General features: G+C 35.7%; 1 protein-coding gene across 15 annotated transcripts in view; it reads left to right on the top strand.

Annotated features, from left to right (window-relative positions):
* The window catches only part of RALGAPA1 (Ral GTPase activating protein catalytic subunit alpha 1), a 225,642-nt gene that overhangs the window by 89,338 nt on the left and 111,691 nt on the right, over positions 1–24,613 (top strand). For 9 of the 15 annotated variants that reach the window (XR_011428633.1, XR_011428619.1, XM_070242151.1 and 6 more), the window contains 10 exons: positions 1,580–3,118; positions 4,905–5,029; positions 6,084–6,300; positions 7,582–7,758; positions 11,213–11,365; positions 13,812–14,005; positions 14,248–14,346; positions 14,888–15,043; positions 16,426–16,554; positions 20,900–21,025. Coding sequence is in view for 13 of the 15 variants with exons in the window: in XM_070242151.1 (XP_070098252.1) it covers positions 1,580–3,118; positions 4,905–5,029; positions 6,084–6,300; positions 7,582–7,758; positions 11,213–11,365; positions 13,812–14,005; positions 14,248–14,346; positions 14,888–15,043; positions 16,426–16,554; positions 20,900–21,025 (2,915 nt within the window). In the remaining 2 variants the exon portion in view is untranslated. Of the gene's footprint in view, positions 1–1,579; positions 3,119–3,812; positions 3,894–4,904; positions 5,030–6,083; positions 6,301–7,581; positions 7,759–11,212; positions 11,366–13,811; positions 14,006–14,247; positions 14,347–14,887; positions 15,044–16,425; positions 16,555–20,899; positions 21,026–24,613 lie in introns of all 15 variants that reach the window. The other 6 variants (XM_070242183.1, XM_070242166.1, XM_070242176.1 and 3 more) reach the window with 2 other exon arrangements.

Genomic DNA, 24,613 nt, shown 5'->3' with positions numbered 1-24,613 from the left:
AATGAATTGTTTCAAATTTAGTAGACAGGGTGCATTTGACTGTGCTGGGAGTATAAATGTGTATCTTGAGGAATATAGTGGATATTGGCAGAATAGAAACTTCTCTTGATCTGAATTTAGTGCAAAGTGGCTCCTTTTGGACCTGATACAAAGAGGGTGATATGAATGAAATGGCAGAAGGACCAGCTTCCTTTCATCCACAACATGGATCCTGAGAATGTTTTGAATTACTGTCCCCATCTTAAAGTGAGAAAACTGGGTCTCAGAGTCTAGAGTAAGAAACCCAAGTTCTAGACCTAGCACATCACTGAATTACTTTGTCGTCTTAGACGAGTCGCTGTTTTACTCTGAATCTAAATATTCTCTGTTAACTCTTCACTGGTAGTTCGCTTACTTATATAACCTTTGCATTACAAGCCTAATGAGTAGCAACATCTGACTTTTTGACTTTTTATCCTTTTTACATTATATTTTGCTGGCTTCCGAAAAAAATGTTTTCAGTTATTTCTAGGTAACGTAAAGGCCATGATAGATTCATAGACACTGATGTTTACTTCTAAACTTACTATCTTATATGTATCTATACAGTTAAATACATCTTGTGATTTTCAATTTCATAAAGATTTTTGAGGATTTCAATATACTTATCACTTCACGCAGCAAAAAAGTGTAATGAATGACATGGAACACAGCCTGCTTCTCAGACTTGACAATTATAAATTTGAGAAAGTGGCTTCACTTTCCTCAGAGAGTTAGATAACCTGTGATGTCCATTTTGACTCTAAAACCTGTCGTTCTTAAAACGAGATGTAAGAAGACACAGTTACAGTTTTTAGGGTTTGATGGTTATTTAATGGAAAGGACCAGTGATAGGCAGAGGATTCTTCCTAGTAGATTAAATGGTGTTTGTGTCAGAAATGAAAAAAGTACAATGAACTTTTTAAACACTGTATTGATTTTATTTGATAAGGATGAATAGATTTTAATACTCTAATAAAATAAACACCTCAGCAAAACAGATAAATTGTTTCCTGACAATAGAACTTTAGGAGGGGGGTGGAGATTTCCATTTGTAACATGTGATCAAACAGATAGGCAAGATTTGAAGAAAAGATGATGCCTCTTGCCTGGTAAGAAAAACAGGGGAGTTTCTGAAATCCTGTAAGTTTTTACAATGGGATATTTAGATCGGCTTTCTGTGTTAAGATTGCTTTTCTGCTTGGAACTTAAATAAGTAGGAAAAAGTGAACAGCAAGTTTGAATTGCTTGATTTATTGGCACAGCTCTATCTTTAACTGCACTTCCAAATGTTTCATCACCTCACTGTCTGTTTCTTTGCATGTTAACATTTTAAAATGTATTCTGGTAGTTTTCTAATTCATTGACACTACATGCTATATTGGCTTGTGCCCATCATTATTTATAAACAGATTTGTATTTTTAATAGATTTTCTTTCATTGAGCTTACCAAAAAATCTAAGGATTTTTTATTTTTTAAGCGTATGCTTAGGGTATGGTTGAAATTAATGCTTTTCATATTTATGTAGTTCCTACTCTACATAATTTGTCTTTTTTGCAGATATTGATGATGCTCAAATACTTCCCCGCCCAACTAGAGTCAGACATTTTTCACAAAGTGAAGACACTGGAAATGAAGTTTTTGGTGCTTTGAATGAGGAGCAGCCATTGCCTCGAAGTAGCAGCACTTCTGACATCTTGGAACCATTCACTGTTGAACGAGCCAAAGGTGCAGTTCCTGTCATTGACAGTTCATCCCGTCATGCGCCAAGCTTGCAGAGTTCCACAGAGGCTTCTTCAATAACTAGATCCACTGAAAGCCACATCACTGATACTCATAGTAGAGAGTCTTCTCTGGAAGTTGGTGATAGCATATATGACCATCTTTGCCACTTAATAGATCCAGTAGAACTTGCAGATTCAGCTTTTGAACAGATCCAGTACATTGACCTTGAAGGAGATGATGATCTTCTTTCCTCTCTGAAAGAATATTTTAAGGAAAACCAGGAAAATCATAGTAAAAATGAGTTAGGTAAAGATGCAGCTTCTCAGGAAGTGATTATTGCCGTAAATAGGGATGAAAGATCATCCTTAGATAAATTAGAAAACATAGACCAGGAAAGTAAATCAGAAAATATCACCTCCTTTGTTGGGACTCCTGAAAACATACAGTTTCAAAAAGAACCAAACTCAGCTGTCTTCATGAGTAGTATTGCACCTAACCAGTTAGACAGTTTTATGAGAACAAAAACTTCTGAAAAATCTAAACAACTAAACAGTGATAAACAGTCATCGGAACCTAGTTCAGGTAGCCCTTGTGATAAAGAGAAGAGGAAACATCTGTCTAGACAGACAGCCACAGAATTAGATGCCTGTGTAGATATGACATTAGTTGAAAAGGTTAAGAGTGTGCAAATTAATGAAAAAATCACTGTCCCACATGTTATGCATGCCAAGAAAACTACACTAAAAGCACCTGTTAACCGTAGAATGCCTCATGTTACAAACACTAGCAAGCTTTCTCCAACTAAAAGGAGCTTGTCTGAAACAGTAACTCATAGAGCCAAAATCATGAAAATTGCTACTAAAAAGCGAAATAGTGTTCATGTTACTTTTAGACCATCTACTGAGTCGGTTCAGTTTTATAACCCTCTGGAAAACAAAGAGGCTCCATGGAAGATGAGACTGCGGAAGCTCAGTGGCTTCAGTAGTAGTAGCAGTAGCAGCACCAGCAACACCCATGCCAGCTCAAACAGTGTTCCAGAGCTAGTCAAACCTGGTGTGTACAGGCCTCTAGATACAGTTAGTGCAACAACAGTAAGTAGTAAAACAATTAAGGAATCTACAGAGATTCCCACCACCATATCACCAAAAGAAGGAGTAGCAAGTAATCAGCCAGGGAGTCGCAGTGCTCTTAGGTCAAGTCACGAGGCAGGGCTACAGCAGGGCTCCCTGGGTGGCGTTTATAAAACTGTTGTACATGCTCTTTCGAAGCCGAAGGCAAATGTTTCCCCACAGAGGCAGAACAGAATGCCACCAGAGGCTCCACTGAGGGATCTGTACAGTCATGTAATGGGCTATTTTGGAAGGAAAGCTGCAGGTGAGCACTAACAGTGTGCAGAGCGCAAAAGGAGAAAGACAGCACCAGTTTGGCTTAATGCAACTGAAGCAAGCTCTAAGCAATCAAAAAGCTTTGGGATGGTCACTGCTTTCTCTCTGTTTGGTTATGCATGCGCCTTTTCCCAGCTGTATTTTTCCCAGCATAAAACGTTTATTTAAATTACTAATTTCCCTTATAAGGCATTTAGTTAAACCTCTTTGCTGCTGAACAAGATAGGAAAGAAGATGATATAGGAAAATTTTAATGACCTTTCAAAGCTATCTAAGTCAAATATTTTTCCTCAGTGTGTGCCTTGAAATTACGTTTACTGAGGAGTCAGAATACTTTCTCCCCTGCCCCTATAGTTTATATTTAAAAGGGCACCAGTTATATCTAATTGAGTTCATCCATTTTTAATGCTGATTTATTTGGTTTTATCTTTTTTCTTGGTAAAAAATTACTTTGACGTTATATAACATAATGGAAATCAAGGTCCTACAACCAGCACCAACATTTTTAGTTAACTATTATTGAAGAGGAAATTATTTCTTAAATCTCAAAGTGGATTTAGTTACTTTTCATTTAAGCCATTTCCAAACAAGCTGTAGGCTTTTTAGTTTTGCATTCATATGTATAGAATGCAAGTTATGGCCTTGAAACACTTATCATTACTTTCTTTTTTCTGAGATTTTAGATGTGCATAAAGGTTTCATGATAGCCAATCATGAGTTAAGTATGGAACCTCTATGGACAGATTACAGAAAGCAAGATTATGGTAACTGTTTTCTCTTATCTTGATTCAAATTTAAAATAACTTTACAGATATAGAAAATTAACTTTCAGCAGTAAGGTAGGTTTTGATTTTATTTGTTTAACATGATTTTGTTAGCATGATTAACAGAATGCTTTATAATGCATCTTGCGTTGAGCCATTAATGCCACTTGAGGGCAGTATTTGACAGCTTAGCAAAGCCTGGCCAAGTAATATAAAGATAATGGTATTTCACAGTGAGCTCCTGACCAGTGTATTTTCTTAACCTCAAATGCTTGGTAGTTCATAAGGAATATAAACAGTGCTTATTTTCTTTAAATTGCAGAGAAATCAAGTTTTCAATAGTGAAATAAATAAATATCTGTTTTTTGTAAGTTAGTTTCCCAAGTTTAAAACTTTCCTGTTAATGTAAATCATAATGTAGTCAGAAAAAATTAAAATAACTATTGTGGGTTTTTTTCACGGAAAAAACTTTGTGAAAATAAACCTCTTCTTTCTAAAAGCAATAAAATTAGATTTTGTAGTGAATAGAAACATTATGTCAAAATCATAGAATTTTTATTTATAAATATCTGAACTTAAATGAATTTATATCCCACTCAGATTTGCATAGATTTCAAGAGATATATTCCTTGTAAATAATTCGATGGGGGAAAGTGGGATTATAAATTATTAAGGCTCTGTGTAGAAGCATAGAGGCAGGAAGAAAGATAAATATACCAGTTTCTTTATAGGCAATATTAACCTAACTCCAACTAGTGCTTATCTGTAAGCTTTCTTGCTGTTTAAGGTTATACTGAAGATTGACTAACATCTGCTTAGTTAAATAAAGTAAATATCAATTTACTAATTCTTAAAATTAAATCTAAAAGGAGAGAAATTATTCGTAAATGCATGTTTGCAAATAATTGATATGGCGTAGATAATTTGTTTTGGATTGATTTTGTTTGTTTCAAACTTAGAAAATGCAGTCAAGTCTTTCCTCACTATATATAGTTATTTATTTATTTTTAGTCAATAAAGAGGACATGAGCCCCAAACTGCCCCCTCTTAATAGTGATATTGGCAGCAGCAATGCTAATGTTCCTGATCTGATGGATGAGTTTATAGCAGAACGACTTCGAAGTGGTAATGCCTCAGTAAGTGTTATTCTGTTTTATTTATTTGATTTTAGAGAGGAGGGTAGAGAAACTAAGCTATGTACCTGCATACAAATATATGTATAGAATATATATGTGGAAATTTTTATTCCAAATAGCCTTCCCCCAAAATTTAACTTTTTTTGAATTAAGATTTTTAAATTATATTTTTATAATATATTTTATCCAGAGACATAGAACAAGCAGGCTCATAGTTTTGACCAGGCTAAAAGATTGGAATACCTGTTTGCTTAGCAACTTAGGGATAGGCCACTACTTCCTTCTTCCCGCTCTTTTTCATCTTCGCTCATAGGTTACCCTCATGTCCGCTGCCAGCCCTCAGCAGAAAGGAGAACAGTAGAGGTCTTCTGGCCCACCTCTCATAAATTTGATAGCATGAATACTGATTGCTTAATCATTCCAGATAACTTTGGAATCGATTTTAAAGTTACCTATATCCTCAGTATTAGAATTATGGCAAAATGAAAATAGGAGCAGTTTTATTCCTAATAATGCTTAAGTGTTAAGGAAAGATAAATATGTGTGGAATTGCTTTTTTTAAGTGGTCATATTCTCTTTGGATTTCAGCTTATCTTTAGTGAAAGTCCATAGCTCCATTGCATTTTCCTTTTTTTTTTAGTTTTTTTCCTCGAATAGGAAAAATTTATAAAATCATTATATGGAATCATTATAGAGTGACATCTTTGTCATCATTCTTCCCTCCCTCCACTATCTGCTTCTTTTTCCATTTGAATACTTTGCTCTTTCTACTGTCTTAGCATATGTTCAGTCCATTGATCCGTTTGAGGCTTAGGAGTCTCACGCTCAGCACCATCTGACATGTGGGTCTTTGCTTCAGTCAGACCAACAGTAAGCAGTTCAGACTCCTGCTCCACACAGCTATGTAGATTGTTCTGGGAGTGTTTTCCCCCTCCCACCTCAGGCGCTAAGTCTCAATATTTACTTTGATGATTGTCTTCGGAATTAAAGATTTCAGATGCTTAGTGAGAATAAAAAGACATTTTTTTAATGGCAAAAGTTCTTGAATTTTCAGACTATGACAAGAAGAGGAAGTAGTCCAGGCAGCCTCGAAATTCCCAAAGACCTCCCTGATATTCTAAACAAGCAGAGCCAAATGCGTCCTATCGATGACCCAGGTGTGCCCTCAGAATGGACTTCTCCTGCTAGTGCAGGGAGCAGTGATCTTATCAGCTCAGACAGTCATTCGGATTCTTTCAGCGCTTTCCAGTATGATGGCCGAAAATTTGACAGCAAGTATCTTTTTCTATTTGAGCAATATGGTTTTTTGTTGATTGTCTTCTGTTAGAGACTGACTCACATGTTATATATAACCATCGCCTTCCTCTCTAATGTTACTTAGACAGAGGTTCCCATATATATTGATTTCATTTGTCAGTGAAATTCCAAAGGAAATTTTAGGGAATCACTTCAAAGTTAGGATCGTTTTATGTTGCCAAACTAAAGATATTTTTAAAAACAAAAAACTGTGCTTTCATAGAACAAATGATATTTTAAGACCAAAAATATAGAAAGGAAAAAAAATTAGGGTGGGCTTGATAATAGAATAAAGGACAGTCTTGGTTCTGAGTTGGCGCTATTTCACGCGCTCATATTCGGGAACCGCTGTCTAGCCACAGTCATTGCTTCAGTGTGTGCAGTACAGTTATGTTCAGAGCTGCAGTACCCAAAACTCGTGAATAATCGCTTCATGTTAAAATGACATCAGTGGTCTTATTTGGTGCTATATTGCTGCCACATAACTTTTCTGTTATAATTCTCTTTTACACTTGAAAGTGGATGAAGGTTACCAAAATTTTAGAAAAGAAACTCAAAACCTTGGGAACCAAGTTTGTGAGGAGCTAAGAGATGCATTGGAGAATTACATGTTTCCTGCCCTTATGGATTATATACTAGTCTGATCTCAGACTGGGAATATGATTTAAAAGAAAAATTATTTTTACCATATATGTGCCATTTTTATTGTATATACCTCTACTAGAGATTATGAAATACTTGAAAAGCCGTAAGTATACAGTCGTGTGCCACGTAACAATGTTTTGGTCAATGACAGACCACATATACAACAGCAGTCCCATGAGATTAGTGCCGTATAGCCTAGGTGTGTAGTAGGCTGTCCCATCTAGGTTTGTACACTCTATGATGTTCGCACAATGACAGAATCGCCTGATGATGCATTTCTCAGAACGTATCGCTGTCTTTAAGTGATGCATGACTGTATTATCAGCCATCAGAAAACATGGCTAAGAATAGTGATGAGATATCATCTGTCTGGCTGTCTTTTATCATTATTCTTGTTAATTATAAGCTATGAGAACCTTTAAAAAATTGTTTCTAATTACAAACTTCAAAGTGTTAACATTATTTACACTTGCCTGAGTGGTATGTAAGTAGAACAGATTTAGGGGGAATGTTAATGTTTAAGCATTTTGCTGAAGTAGCTGTGTCTCTTTTGTAAGTATTTTTGTTTTGTAGTTGGGAGGTCTGTATACTAGCATTTCTTTTTTCTATAGATTTTGGCTTTGGAGCTGATACTGGGATTGTGTCCTCTGCTGATGTGGATTCAGGTTCTGCCCATCATCAGAGTGCTGAAGAGCAAGAAGTGGCCAGTCTAACCACGCTTCACATAGATTCTGAAACAAGCAGTCTTAATCAACAGGCTTTTTCTGCTGAAGTTGCAACAGTTACTGGTAAAGTTACTCAAGGGAATGTATTCCTTAAATGCATTTTTTAAGCCACCAAAGAATCTCTTGAGAATTTTATTTGATAGAATTTAAGTTTTACTTATTACTATTTAAGTATGATTTTTTTCACTCATCTTTATGTAACAATGGAGGGGAAAAAGAATTCATGTAAGAGTTTCTTGATCTGGAGTCCACATGGAGAAGCTTCAGGAGAATTCCAAATATTGTATGCAAAATTTTGAATAGGTTTGCATCAGAGCAGTTCCTACAGTGATTTTTAAATAGGTAACCAAAAAAAAGTTAATAAGCACTGCACCATACCTTTTTCATTGTCTTTCAGAGTTAGCCTAGATTTTTATAGATTTCTTTGGCAAAGTATTTATTATAGAAAAGGTAAAGCACATTGCCTAATAGAAGGCCTCATTGTCAATATACTAATATTCTGTATTTATATGATAAATTATGCTTTTCAGCAACTTTTTCTGTGTGACGTAACCCAATGAACGATAATATGACGAGCAGGGTTCAAGAAATTCAGTCGTGAAATGCAGGGTTACATTATTGCAAGATTAGTGCAGTGACCAGAGTGGCCTGCACTTGAGGGGTTGCACTGTACCATCCAGATTCATTCCAGTTCCCACTGCGGTCAGATGCCTTTTGATGGGCTTGATTGTCCATTCCAGTTTAAATAGCAGTAAGGTGGGTTTTGCATCTTGTGGAACTTCTGAGATTGGAGCAGTGATTTCTGCATGTCTGAATTAGGCACATTTCCTCAGCCAAATCCAACAGATGAAATTTGGCCAGTGGAATACTCAGTAAGCAAGAACCCACTCTCTGTTTTCATATCCTACTGCTTCCTTTTCACATCTTTCCTATCAGAGGATGGTTAAGAACTTTTGCCTGCCCCACTGCAGAATAGGGGCTGATTAGAGCACAGAAGCCAATGGGGTCAAATCCACAGTCCTGTAATTACAGAATTTAAATTACTCAGAGAGAAATACCAAAGAAAAGTCTTATGTTATAGTAAACACCTTCACTGTAGTTGTCCTTAAAAATAAATGTAGATGAAAAGATGCTCAATGTTACTGGAAATCAGGAGATGTAAATAAAAACCACAAGATACCACCACACACATCATAACACAGCTCACGTTAAAAACACTGACAATACCAAGTGTTGAAGAGGGTTAGAGCAACTGGAAATATCATGCGTTACTAATGGAATGTAAAATGGTAGGGCCATTCTGCAAAAATATGGCAGTATCTTTTAAAATTAAGCATACATTTACCATATGACCATTCCTAGGTATTTACTTCAAACAGCTGTATGTGAAAGTTCATGGCAGTATTATTCGCAATAGCTAAAACCTGAAAACAACACAAATGTCCATCAACTAGTGAATGGATAATCAAATTGTAATGTATTCATTCGCTGAACATTCATTGAAATAATAGTCAGCAATAAAAAAGAATTAAATGCCAAGCTAGCCCTAATGGCCTACTGGTTAAAGTTCGGTGTGCTCTGCTCCGTCAGCCAGGGTTTGGTTTCCAGGCACAGCACCACAGCACTCATCTGTCAGTAGCTGTGCTGTGGCAGTGGCTCATGTAGAAGAACTAGAAGGACTTACAGCTAGAATATACAACTATGTATTGGGGCTTTGGAGAGGAAAAAGAAAAAAAAGATGAAGATTGGCAGCAGATGTTAGCTCAGGGTGAATGTTTACCCGCCAAAAAAAAAAAAAAAAGAGAGAGAAAAGAGAACACACAAACTGTTAAAAAAAAGAAAAAACCAAAAAAAGCCATGGTTTCAAATCAGGTCCCTTTACCATTCCAAAATATTTCTGCAATTGCTTTGAAATAAGAAATCAATATATAAACAAATGTTTCTCAAGCATTATTTGTGTGCCCAGCACAGTGGTTTAGAAAACTCTTTTCTTGAAGAAGTGTGGAGACATTACTGAACCTTGAAAAGAGTGGATTTTCAAAGTGTAAATAATGAAATGCCTGAGAAGTTTTCTCACTGGTCTGGAGATCCACTGCATGACCCTCCCAGCCTGTGACTCAAAAGAATCTACAGGATGTGTCTCTGTCTTAATTTGGAGACCAAGTATTCTTTCAAAGGAATCAAGAGTTTCTAAAGATCATGCTTACCGGTGAACCAGAGATGTTTCCCATGCAAGCCATAGTCTAGTTTTCTTTAACCTATTAATCAGACTATTGTGTTTTCAAAAGATTACAATATGTAAAAGAAGTGTGACCACACTTTTTCTTTCTTATTTCTATTTAGTCTGTAAAATAGTTCTATAAAAAAGTTCTAAAAATAGAACTGATGTGTATAGAGAACTTGTTTTAGGCCTTTTGCCTCAATATGACTTTTGGATAATTCAATATCTAAGAATTTTTAATATGTATGTAACAAATATTTACTATTCATAGTGACTATTTCTGGAACTCTACTAGGAAGTTTTATTAGGAATTCTAATCTTTTTTTAAGGTATGCTTTTTTTTCTTTTTTTCCCCCCAAAGCCCCAGTACATAGTTGTATATCCTAGTTGTAAGTCCTTCTAGTTCCTATGTGAGGGGTGCCACCACAACATGGCTTGATGAGCAGTATGTAGGTTCATGCCCAGGATCCAAACTAGTGAACCCCAGGCTGCCAAAGCAGAATGCATGAACTTAACTACTACGCCACTGGGTCAGTCCCTAGGAATACTGATCAGTGCTGGTAGTATTAGTGCAAGGGTGTTCGTCTGAGACACTAAGCAGTTCTTAGATTGATTTCTGTTTAAAAGGCATAAAATTCAGCAAAGAGTACAACTCCTTATACTCAATATACAAACTATTCAGCACAGTATTTTCTAAAGGTGAAGTTTGCTTATGTTATCTCACTATTAACTTTAAGAATAGCTGTGTTCTATCAAAGGGATGATACTAGTCCTGAAATCTCCTTTTATTTTCTTATAGTCATTTCAGAAACTACAAAAGAAATCTACTATAGGAGATATGAACAAAAATTAAATAGCCTCTTTTCAGGGCATGAATATCACTATAACAATACTTTATTGAAAAACTTTGACAAAAAAGTCTTTCTCAGCCATTATAGATTGTTATTAATAAAATTAAAGGCATTAATGATTCTCTAATAGCTAAACAATAAAAAATTACTTAATGACTTAGTTCTTTAAAATGAATCAGATTTTTATGGGTGAAGATAACGTATGGAGCTAAGAGAAATACCAGTACTGATTCCATACTAGTCCCGTGGCAGACGTGAGATGAGACTCCTCGATATAAAATCTTGTACAATATTATGATTATTTTGACCTCTTTGGCCAATTTATAACCTGTTTTATCTTCTGATGTTTTTAGTTTGTGCTTTATTGGGGTTTTTAAGCATTACGTCATAGGTAGAGGTTATTGAATATCTTCTTCATGGTAATTTTATGAACTTCTATTTACAGGTTCAGAAAGTGCTTCTCCCATCCATTCAGCTCTGGGATCCCGGTCACAGACGCCTTCTCCCTCTACCCTGAATGCAGATCACATGGAGCAGAAGGACCTCCAGCTGGATGAGAAGCTCCACCACTCCGTTCTTCAGACACCAGATGACCTAGGCAATCTTTCCAAATTAGATATTTGTCGTTTTTCCTTCCAGGGCATTAGTGTCAGGAGATCTTAAATAAGGCATTTTAAACTTGATTATGTATTTTATATATATTGATTGTGTATTATTAAAAGTCTTTTAGACTTTTCTAAGTCTTTTGGAAATTTTTTACTATAACATTTATTCTTGCTCTTAAAGATATTTATACTCTGATTTTTGTTATTTATTTTATTATAATTGAGTACAGTCCTCACATTAGTGATTGCATTATTTTTGTATATTGTACTATCATTTATTGATATAGTGCCATTTCCTAAAACAGGAAATACATAATTTGGCTTCACAGTTCTTTATGTTGTACCTGAAGAACCCTCTGACTCACAGGAGAAAGTAGTAGCATTATTGCTTGCTTATCAAGCTTTCAGTGAAGCAGTTGACTAATGATTTTTTATTGATTTTGATTCTGTAAGTATATCAACTAAATTTAATTAGAAAGTAGGCAGTCCAAATGAAGCATTATTATTTTTAAGTAAGTGTTAAAAAGTGACTAGGAAATCTTAGAAACTGCAAGTTAAAAAAGTTGTTTTTGTTAAGTCCAACATGACATAACAGGCATCAGGATAAAAAGCCATTTTGCAAATATGCCAAAAACTTCCATCAAGGACATAGTTGATGAGATATTTACAGTAAATAATATGAAATGCCAGTTTTCATTGGTAATGCAGCACATTTATGCTCTGACTGAAGGAAGCAATTAAAGCCATGTAACTTCTGGCCTTTTTTTTTTAACATATTCATTCTCTTAATATGCAATTACCTTGCAGTTACATAGCCCTAATTTTCTGGTTTGTGGATTATTTCTGACCTTTTCCTTCCTCCTTTTGGCCTGCAATTTTTGGTTGTTTTGTTTGTTTTCAGTTTTCTCCCCAACATTTGGAAATAATTTCAAACTTCAAAAATGTTGCGAGACTGGTAAAATGAGTACCCATAAATCCTTCAGATAAATTCACCAATTGTTAATATTTTGCCACTTTATCTCTCTCAGTATCTACGTACATGCACCCACATGCGCAAAAAAAATCCTGCCGTCCCTTTGTTGTTGCTTTTGCTGAGCCGTTAAAGAGTGAATTGCACATATCAGACCCTTCACACCCAGACAGTTCAATGAGTATATCCTAAGAATAAATGTCGTTTCCTGCATAACCACAGTATAATGGCCATATTCAAGGTACTTCACATGACACATCACTACAATTTCAGTCCATAGTCAGATGTCCTCAGTTGTCCCAAATGGTATCCTTTTAGCTACCCCATGCCACCACCAACCCAATCCAGGATTTAAAGAAGGATCATATCTTGTTGTTTGCTTTGTGATCATTGAAAATTTTGTTAGCTTTACTTCAAGAAGGATAAGTTAGAGACAAATCAGTTGTCACTCTATTATGAAGGTTCTGTAGAGTAGGGAGATGTTCACAGTCATGGTTAAAACAGCAGTGTTTTTTTGCTTTCTTTCATTTTAGTGGGTTTACACCAGAAGCCTATTTTTTATTATTGTGAAAGACTATTTAGTAACGTTGTTAATAATACAATGAGTTATTGTACACTTTACATGCAAAGAGAAAAAAGTTAAACATTAAGAGTAAAGGATGTACGTATACTCAGAATGAATTTGTAAATTGTTAGTACATTGAGATATTATCAAGCAGGAAAAATCTTTGCTGACTTTCTAATGATTTTGCCTTTTCCTTTATATACATTGACTAGAATAACGGATTTTTTTTAAGCTGGAGGAGAGCTATGATACTTAGCTGAACCATCTATGTTACAGATGAGGAAGTGTAGCCTTTATTAAATAACTTGTACAACATCATGTAATTAGTGACAGAAATGAGACTAGGACCTAAGGTTACCCATATTTCTTACATATAATATTATCAATATTAATAAACAAAAATATGGAAATTTTATGTTTAAATTTTAGTAAAAATGCCATTGTGATATCCCTTTTAATGCTAGGTCTGACTTAATTAAATATAAATATATTTCTTTGGAAGTTTTAACTGTAAAGAAACAGGCTTATGAAGATATCCTACAGGATCTGCCTTCAGCCTGAGATTTTGTATTAATTTGCTGATGTAACCTGAAGTAGGTATTAGATGAAAGAGTATGTAGTTATAAACATGGTCTTTTTATATCAAATATAAATTTCTCTGTCTGGTGTCTACATCATTTCCTCCTTGGGTAAATCTAGATAGAAGCAGTAATGAATAAGTAATTATTGCCATAATAAGGAATTATGAACTGATGAGGTTCTGACCTTATCAGGTCATATGATGCATATTAACATTTCCTTTATTCACTGTTGTAGGTGTTTTAAGATTAATTTGACTCTTTTCTGTTTTTGTGACCAATGCTCTAGAAAAGTTACTGACACTAGTATATTATTTTTTTTGTAGAAATCAGTGAATTTCCATCTGAATGCTGTAGTGTGATGGCAGGGGGTACTCTCACGGGATGGCATGCTGATGTTGCTACTGTAATGTGGCGAAGAATGCTAGGCATTTTGGGAGATGTCAACGCTATCATGGATCCTGAAATACATGCTCAAGTTTTTGATTACCTCTGTGAACTTTGGCAGAATCTAGCTAAGGTAAAAAAGAAAAGAAAGGGAAAAGGAAAGAAAAATAAAGTTTTAAGAAGTAGAAAAAGCCTTAGTTAACATTGTCATGCACCACCTTACTATAACCTGGTGCCCAGCATGGTGAAGTTGCTTAACTATGATTAAATATTTAGTTAGTGGTAGAAACTGGACTTGAACTTAAATTTTAAGGTAAAACAAACTGAAAGAGAATGCTTTTCATAGGTATGTTGCATTTTATTTGAAAATTACAGATTAGAGATAACCTCGGCATTTCAACTGATAACCTGACCTCCCCTTCTCCACCAGTTTTGATTCCTCCACTGAGAATTCTTACACCTTGGCTTTTCAAGGTAAGCATACTGTATAAAATAGTAATTTAAGTTTCATTTGGTAAATAAGTATATGGTCAGTCTTAAATATTTGATGGATACTTTAGCTATTGTATAGACTTCTAGAGTACTTAGTTTTTAATTAATCATTAGGGGTTATATAGAGAGGTGAGTGGACATAAAATTATTATACAGAATGCATCATTTTTATTTAATAAAACAAAAATGAATATAGAAAATTATGTTTTTATTGTATTTAAGTAAAATATAAACCTTGAATTTGTGTCATAGAATATGCTATGTACTTTTAAAGGTCTAATTCTTTTAAATATTATTTGATATGTTTGGTGCATTTTCCTAAACGAAACAGTGTGTAGTTATTCATACCTATGTTGTGTCATTTTAATGATAACAGTAGTTTCAGTAATCCTGATATTTAGTTCATTAAAGAAATTAGGCCAACATAGAAATAAATGAAAACAAATATATTGCTTGCTATATTCAAGTATTTAATAAGCAGTTTTTATTTTTGAGTATTAAAACCAACATCTTTTAATTGTAGGCAACCATGTTGACAGATAAATATAAACAAGGTAAATTACACGCTTATAAACTTATTTGTAATACAATGAAAAGAAGACAAGATGTTTCTCCAAATAGAGATTTTCTAACACATTTCTACAATATCATGCATTGTGGATTACTTCATATTGACCAGGTAAATATATATACTTTCTAACAAGTTGCTTTCTTTATAAGTTTACCTTTGATTCTTGATTCTGTTGAACTCCTGACTTTTAAGGTCTAGAATTAAAAATACTCACTTATGTAGTGGTTTATTTACAAGTTTCTTCCATTTTATGACCTCGTTTGTTCTTGAAATGTAGTTGAAAAACAAATTATTGTAGTTAAGGGGACTGACTTGATTATTAAATGCATCTTTCCTCTAATGTTATACCAACGAGTTCACTTTTGAAGAGATTAAACCATCCTTTACTTAAATTGACAACATCTTCCTTTAATGTCCTAATGTACTTATTCTTCAGCATTTTGTAATTGTTACTTGATAGTTGGCGCTTGAGACATATGGATTTACTCATCTAGTCATGTAGCAGTCAGGTTTTTCCCACTTTAAGAATCAGCACATCACATTTTCTTACTACCATAGATTGTATTAGCATAGTGACTTGGCATTTATATTAATCACAGTCCTTACATTACATAGTCATAAATGTGACCCTAGAACACAACTACAGGGGTCTTGAGCCCGGTCATAAAACTAAAAAGTGTGGGAGGTTGCAAGTCCAAGTAACATAAACCTTTTTATCATCATGTGGTTAAATTTCACTTGTACTTCATTTAGAGAGCAGTGAGTTAATAGTAAAAGATAATATTTCTTTCTGAAAAATTAAAAAACTTTTTGCATGAGTTAGAAAAAACTACTTTACCGAGTGTTACCTTATGAACATGTTTCAAATAAAATCACACTCTTAATTATTGGAAAAAGACAGAGTTTTCTCATTTAAGATAAATTGGATTGAGTAATGCAGCTTAATACACTGCATCCTCATGGTAAATTACAAAGGCAAAGTGAGTGAATAACCAAGTTAAGATATTCCCTGAAAAATGCCTAGGTCTAGATTTCTGAGGCTAAATATCTATCATCAAAAGACTGCAATTTATCTAAAAAAAAGAGAATCTCTCCAGTTGCCACATAACGGGTCATACCACTTCAGAGATCAGAGTTATTACATGGAAGCAAATCTGTGGTGGGAGGATCTACTCTGCAATCTGGTTTCCAGCAATGGGTATATGTTAAACCTCTAAAGCAAAGAGCCTTCCGTCTTGCTTGCTAGTGCAAAAAGAATGCTGTATCGAGGTCAAACAAACACATTTTAAGTTTACTTTCCTTTGACAGAATATAATACTAAGCATGGATTATTTGGAAGAGTTAAAATTAATCTTTCCAATTAGTCAGCCATTGTATAGTAATTACCTATCTCATTATTTCGTATGTTATCTATTTTTAAGGATATTGATTAGCTGATACCCAAGGTTATATTTGTGATACTCTCTTCCTCTTTTTTCCTTATTCCTAAGGATATTGTCAATACAATCATCAAGCACTGCTCACCCCAGTTTTTTTCACTTGGTTTACCTGGTGCCACGATGCTTATTATGGATTTTATTATAGCAGCTAGTAGAGTGGCTTCTTCAGCTTTTCTCAATGTAAGTTTTTATTTCCTGTTCTTCATAATATAACAAACTGTAGTTAACCAGGACTCAATTAACAAAACAACAAAGGAAGAGCCGTTGTTGGTAAGATATAACAAGCTGATGTTCAAGAAAATTTGCGATTTAATTGGAATTGATTGTTTCTCCCACATTTAAAAAAAAAAGTAACAAATTCTGAAGTGTAAGAAAGTACTAAAATTAGTTGATGAGTTCACCCAGGAGCTATAAAAATAGATTAAATCTGATAAGCAAAAGAGAATTTAAAATTGAGGAAATCTAACAAAACAGGCAGAGGGAGGGAAGAAAATTTAAAAAGGACAATGGGCTATAGCAAAAGAGGAGAAGGAAACAGGTGAGGTAGTCCCAAAATATGCTCTAAACTCAAAGACAGCATGTGAGGATTTTTCGTATAGCTGTGGAGCAGTGAGACAGTGCCAAGTAACTCTGCATAGCTGGAACTTGTTCTTGTGTAAGTGGCAGAGGTGAACTAAAGAGGAAGGCAGTAGCTGTGTTTATAGTTTAACGAGGTTAGACTTTGTCCTAAGGAAAGAATGGGTAACCATTGAAGAATTTTAAGCAAAGAGTGACACAATCAAATTTGTATTTTAGAAAGATCACTCTGGAGCAAAAACATAAATGAGAAATAACGATTAACTGAAAGTCTACTGGAAAAAACTAAGAGTATTTGGGACAGAAAAAATAGTAATATTTGACTAACACTTTATAACTTGCAAAGCAGTTTAACATACATTATTTAATTTATAAGCTGTGAAAGATCAACAGTGAATGAGAAGGAGTTCTGTTTGGGGCATAAGAAGCTGCCTATCAGACATCCAGAGGAGATGCCAGGAGGGCCATTGCATGTACAAATCGGGAGCTCAAAGGAGATATTGGGACCGAAAATGTAAAGCTGGGAGACAATAGCTTACAGATGGTATTGAAAGCCATGAAACTAGATATAATCATGTAGAGGAAATGTGCAAATAAGAGAACAGCTGTCTTTATAGCTAGTTATTAACCGTGTTTCTCCAGTTCCCTGAGAACAGTGATTGGTCTTACTCCTCTTGCTATCTCCAGGGCTCCTCTCCAGCACTGCATCATGGTTATGGGTGTTTATTAATTGAATGTGTAGGTATTTATTCAGCGCCTAGTCTGTGTTCAACATGGTGCTAATAAGCCCTTTTGTGGTTATTAAACTTCTGTTTCCCATTGTGTACCAAGTGTTCCTTTGGGTGGAATATAGGGTGATATAGAATAAATGAGATATACGTTGTGCTCAAGGAGCATATAGTGTGCTGTTGGGAAGATAGGAAAGTATATTAACAACTAGAGAAGGTACCAGTAGGAGAAGCTTAGCATAGTAGCTAAAAGGTGGAATCTAGAGCCAGTCCGTCTGCTTTCAGATTCCAGCTCTGTCACTTACTAACCATGGGACGTTATGCAAGATACTTAATTTCTCTGTGTCTCAGTTTCTTCACTGATAAAATGGAGATAACCTTTCTCATAGGGTTATTTTATAAGGATTAAATTACTTAATCTTTGTAACATAGTTGGAACATTACGTGACGCATTGTATGTACAATATGAGAGTTTGTTAAATAAGATAAAATTATTTAGTAATTCAGACAAAGGAGAGATCTTATTTGTTTAGGGATATCACGGAGTTTTCTTGAAAAACATGTTTGAATAGATCCTTGAAAGATTAGTAGTATTTTGTTTGTTTTGTTGAGAAAGATTTGCTCTGAGCTAACATCGGTGCCAGTCCTCCTCTATTTCATATGTGGGTTACTGCCACAGCATGGCTGACAAGTGGTGTAGGTCTGTGCCCGGGAACCAAACTCATGAACCTGGGCCAATGAAGCAGAGTGTGCTGAACTTAACCACCATGCCACAGGGCTGGCCCCAAGATTAGTTGTATTTTTGTAAGTGAAAATGACAATGAGGGAAAGTATTCCAGGCAGAGGGAAATAGGCATGAGTAAGCTGTGTTCAAGAAAAGAGAAATAACCCATTTTGTTTAGAAGATAGTTAGGGGTAGGCCATGTGGCCGAGTGGTTAAGTTCGCATGCTCTGCTTCGGCAGCCCAGGGTTTCACCAGTTCGGATCCTGGGCGCAGACATGGCACGACTCATTAGGCCAGACTGTGGCACTGTCCCACATGCCACAACTAGAAGGACCCACAACTAGAATATACAACTATGTAGTGGGGGGATTTGGGGAGAAAAAGCAGGGGGAAAAAAAGATAATCTGACTAGAGAGTAGTGGACAGAAAGAGCAGAAAAGTACTTTAGACCCCAGCTACCCAAAGTGTGGTCTGCACACCAGAAACAGAGTCTCAGACCCCATCCAAGACCTACTGAAACAGTGTGTATATTTTATCTATATCCCAAATGAAATGATTAGTATGGACATTAAAGATTGAAAAGCACTCCTTTAGACTACATCTTAGAAGCTCTCAAACGCCAGGAATCGGATTATAATGCTATATTAGATAAACAGTTAACTTTTTTAAAGTAGGGAGAGAGATGATTAAATCTGTGCTTTGGGAATATCAAATAAATTTATTAATCTAGGCATAGATTAAATGGAAGACGAACTAAAGATGGTAAACAAGTTACAAGGCTATTATAGTATTATCAGTGTACACATTATCAATCTCTTGGATAATGGCAAAAGTTGATAGAACTCCTGAGGAGAATGAGACATAAACCAATGTCACTTTTTTGTCAATTTACTATGAACACTATTACTATTCAGTGGGACAATTATTTCAGATGATTGCAGCACATTTCCTGCAGCCTTTCTCAAGGTTCTACAGGAGAATTAAGCCCTAATGTCCTTAGGCATCCATTTTATGTGACTAAGTTTCCTTCCTGTGCATCTTGAAGGATACTAGTTATATAACATCCTTGGGAAAATTTGAAAATAATCATTTTCTGTTTTCTATTCTTCATATGAGGAACACCTGTTGCGAAAGGCTGCGTAGGAAACCAAATCATCGCAGGAATCAGACCTGACACCCACATCTCCCCTGTAAGGTCAAGGGCAGTCTTTTCCTCTGGATGATGTTGGAGATACGCAGTCTAAATCTTTCTCCTTGGATTCCCATTTTAGGTCCCATACATATTATCATCTTCCTCCTGTTAATGCACCCCCCACCCCTGGCAGATTACAAAACAATTGATTAGACTTGCCTTTCTTAATTGCAATCACCTTCCAGGTCTGCTCCCATTATATCCACATAGCTGAACATTCTCAGTTACCTTATCCACCTTTAAAGAAAAACCTTTAGCTACTCTCTTTCATTAAATGTTGGATTTTTATCGTTTCATTTTTATAGGATAACTTATTTTAATTTGGGATGGTGGCTGCGAGCTTACCCTGCCCTGTTATGCTGCTGCCTTGTGTCTGTAAATCTAGATTATATTTTGAATACAGAGACGAGTTGTTTTGTTGGAAATCATAGTAGAGTACCACTCCATTGTCTCTATTATAACATTTATTAACATAAGGAAATCCTTTTGGAGATAGATAGGTTCTTGTTTTATGTGAAGAGAAGTATTATATTTCTAATATATTTGTTTTAACATTTTTGTTAGGTATTATTAAGCATATAAATTAATGTGTAGATATTTTAGTAAATAAAGCAGTATATTAGTAGGTGGGTGTTGGTGTTTGGTGGGCATGCAAGAAGATAGAAGAAAAAGAAATGTTCAGTGCTGGTACTTTAGAAATGGCTTAATACAATTAAGGAAAAAAGATGAAAAGTTGCCTTCATCTGCAGTTCAAGGATAAATTCTAATTTTGTTTTTTGTAGGTAGTGTAGGCAGTGCTTTTCTCATGTGCACGTATCATAAAAACCATCCAGGCTAGTGCCTATTTCTTGAAGATATAGTTAGCATTTTCACCCTTAGTTACTTTATTCATTCTTAGTAACAAATATAATCTGGTGAAATTGAGTCATCTGCTTCTTAGAACAATATGTGTAAGTTGCCTTTAAAATGAAAGTATTTATATTTTTCCTCAAAATTAGGGTAATTTTATGCTCTTAGGTAAGCTATAATTTTGTTTGCAGTCTCATTAATTGTGGCTTATTTCTGCTTATTAGCTGCTCTTAAGGAAAGCTCTGCTATTTGTTCATTGAATTTATTGAGAATAACAGTAGTTTGCGTGGAAAGTATAGGTGAGAACTTGAATCTTTTTGTGTTTCCCCCTTTATTTTTGAATTTTGTGTTGCACTGACTTCCCTGTGTAATATGGTTAGGTAATAAAGCAGTTTTTCTAATAATTTGAGGACCTAATCAAGTACATCCTAAAGATTTTTTAAATCTGGTACACAGGCACCAAGAGTGGAAGCACAAGTTCTCCTGGGCTCCTTGGTTTGCTTTCCCAACTTATATTGTGAACTGCCTGCTCTCCACCCCAACATTCCTGATATTGCTGTGTCTCAATTTACAGATGTTAAGGTAAGAAATCAGATGCTAATTTTTAGCATTTAAATAATTTTGTAATCGTAATATATATTCGATAAAATTTCATTCTTTCTTTTCCTTTAGAAATCCACACAGTCGTTAACGTAAACCAGCGATACCCTTTAGACACAGAGGCTGGAATGTCCATTAGAAGCATAGCCCATTTTGTGTTTGTAACTGCTTTGGAAACGTTTTCTCGTTGTTGAACTCACTCACATGTCAATCTCAACAGGATTCATTCATTCACTGACATTTATTGAAACATCCTATGAGCCAAGATACGATGCTGCTAACATAAAGCTTCCAGGATTGAGATGGCACTAAACCTGCATCTTTGACTCTCTCCCCCTCCAAGTTTCCCAGTGTGCTGAATCAAACAATGTAATGGAATAGTCTTTTCTGCTGTAGGAAACTATGGAATTGGGGCAGGGATCCCATGTGTCTGAAGCATTAACAGGCTTGAACAGGAGATGGTGCAAAAGTAAACAGTGACTCTACAATTGCTGGTGGAACTTACCCCAGATATTAAACCTTAAAAAAATAGATGATAGTGTCTAATTAGAAGCAGACTTCCAACTGTTGCTTTTAATTGTTGCTTATAAGCCTTTTTAAAAATTTCAAGTAAAAAATTAGTGACAAGTTGTTTTGTGCCTCTGTAGAGGTCTGCCTCTGTTTGAAGAGGAAGGTGGGACATGATAAGCATTCTTAAGTAGTCTGGACTCAGTAATTCTTAGACCAAGGTGAAGGGAAGTGGTGTGGTCAGGTCTTCTAGTTAGGATAAAGGCGCTTAGTGCTCTGGACCCAGCAGTGTGCTGGTAGTGAATAATTCCATCGCTAAGCCAAGACCTGTCTCTAACTGAATTTCCATGTATGATAAATTCCCAAGGGTGTAACAGTCCTGAGAAGTTGTGCCTATTAGAGTATTTGCCAGATGATCTCTGTGTTTGACCTGCGTTGGTCCCTAGAGTTAGAAGGGAAGAGAGAATAAAGAAGGGAAGAGCAAAGGGCATCACAGCTCCTCAGAAGTCAGGCTGATGATTTTTTTAAAACTTGTGCTTTCTCTGAAGGAAGTTTTTTAATCCAGTTTTCATCAGGAGTGTTGCGTATACTTTCCATGCCACCTGTATTTCTCTTTGCAACATTTATCACGCTTATAATTACTCGTTCAGTGTCGAATTTACACTTTAATCAAATTAATACCACAAAACCTTATTTACTGCTATATCCTCAGAGCTTAACATGCTGTTTGGCATGTGGTATATACTCAGAAAACATTTTTTAAACAAGTGAACTTCGCTTGTACATGACATTGTATGGGTCAGTGCAAATTTACAATGACACTTCATAAAGCTATACAAATGGACTCTTGGTCTTCATGGATTTCATACTTTTGGCTTCTATTTTCAGAAGATCCTGAAGGTCAAGGATGGAGAATAGTTTTAATTTGCCGAGGCAGTTTTGGGTAACCTAGCCTCCTACATACAATCTGCATTTCAGACTGGCCTTGTTCTCTGCTGGCCATTGTGTAGGCTGAAGTGATTTAAAAAACAAAACAGCACTTTTTTTGTGGAGGGGAGAAGTGTCCAAAATAAGAGCTAATTCTAATAGCAATGAAGAAAGGAAAAAGCCTAACAAAATGGTGATTACTCTTAAAAAAATGAAGATTTAAGGGGAAAGTTGCATACCATAGTGGTCACCTTTAATTTTCACATTTTCATTGAAACCAGCTCCCGATGTACTCTAAACCACAGCCAGATAGCCACATGGAAACTACTGTGCCATTTTTCAGTTCTATGCTTTTGCAAATCCATTTCTTTCTGCCTGAAGCATCATTATATAGACCTGTTCTCCTCTTCTTGCCTCTCTTAATCACCCCAAACACACATAATCATAGTCCTTGACCTTGATCAGTGGTCAAAATCCTGTTTACCTACGACCTCTTTGTGAAGTCTTCTATGACTTTCCCAAGTTGAGCTATTTGTTCACATTGATCCTTGTACACATGACCTTGGGTTTTAACTGTTGACAAATCTGCCTCCCTCCCTAAACTTCTTAAGGGTAGATACTATGTCCTAACCATCTATTTATTTCCAGCACTTAAGATAGGGCCTATTACGTAGAAATTTCTTCAGCTTAAACAGCAGCTGTCTTCCATGTGCTATTAACTGCCGGCCATTGGGCTAGATGCTAAGTTTACAAAGTAGAAAGTTACTCCTCTCAAGGAGCTTACAGTCTTTTAAGCTGATAAATGCTTATGAATGATGTTTTAAAAAGGAATGAACAGGGGCCGGCCTGGTGGTGCAGCGGTTAAGTGCGCATGTTCCGCTTTGGCGGCCTGGGGTTCGCTGGTTCGGATCCTGGGTGCGGACATTGCTGTGGTAGATGTCCCACATATAAAGTAGAGGAAGATGGGCACGGATGTTACCTCAGGGCCAGTCTTCCTCAGCAAAAAGAGGAGGATTGGCAGCAGTTAGCTCAGTGCTAATCTTCTTCAGGAAAAAAAAAATATTAAAAAGGAATGAACAGATTCTTAATCATCAAACTTAGTGGCATTCTTGTTCTCCTCTCCTTAGCCACTCTAGTATTTGACCCTGTTGATGTCGCTGTCCTTCCTAAATCTCTTCAACTTTGACTTACGTTCCACAGATCTATCTTGATTTACTTCTTGCCTAAGTATTCTATCCAAGACTCCTTAATAGACTAGTTTTCTTTTCTCTTTCCACTAAACACAAACTCAGTACAAGAGCCTCTCTTTGGATAGTTACTTTCTCTTTACTCTCCCTCTTAAGTTTTTATTCAGTTACATAATTTTAACTATTATCTAGCACTTCTCCCCAAACTTTCACGTTATCATGCTTTACAAATTATCAAAGAAGAGGAGGCTTGCTTTTAAATGATATTTCTCACATTTGAAAATATGTTCATACCTTGGAGATAATCAAATCTGCTTTGATTATCTTATAGTGAGCTTTTTATTACTCTTCTAATCAGAAAAAATTACTTTTTAACATATACATTTGGTTATAAATTTCAGAAATGGTTTGTCTTAGTCTGTGTGGGCTGCTATAACAAAATGCTGCAGACTGGGTAGCTTATAAACAACAGAAATTTAATTCTCACAGTTCTGGAGGCTGAGGGGTCCAAGATCCAGGCTCCAGCACACTTGTATTCTGGTGAGGGCCTTCTTCCTGGTCCACAGCCAACGCCTTCTCACTGTGTCCTCACAGAGTCCTTCACAGGAAGGAGCTCGTTGGGCATCTCTTTTACAAGAGCATTAATCCATTTCACAAAGGCTCCAACCTCATGACCTAACCACCGCTTAATACCGTCACCTTTTGGGGGTTAGGATTTCAACACATGAATTTTAGGGGGACACAAACATTCAGATCATACTATTGTTTTATTGATTTAGCTAATTTTATGAATTATATTGGACTCTGTAAGTATGTACATGAGAAAAAGGACTGTTTTATTTCACTATTGTATACCTAGCACCTGGCACAGTGCCTGGGCCCATAGTGGCCATTTAATAAACATGTGTTGAATGATTCACTATTGTATACCTAGCACCTGGCACAGTGC

The sequence above is a fragment of the Equus caballus genome, chromosome 1 (assembly GCF_041296265.1).
Source record: "Equus caballus isolate H_3958 breed thoroughbred chromosome 1, TB-T2T, whole genome shotgun sequence".
Taxonomy (NCBI): Eukaryota; Metazoa; Chordata; class Mammalia; order Perissodactyla; family Equidae; genus Equus; species Equus caballus.
The sequence above is the reverse complement of the archived record's forward strand: the minus strand, read 5'-3'. Positions and strand labels throughout refer to the sequence as shown.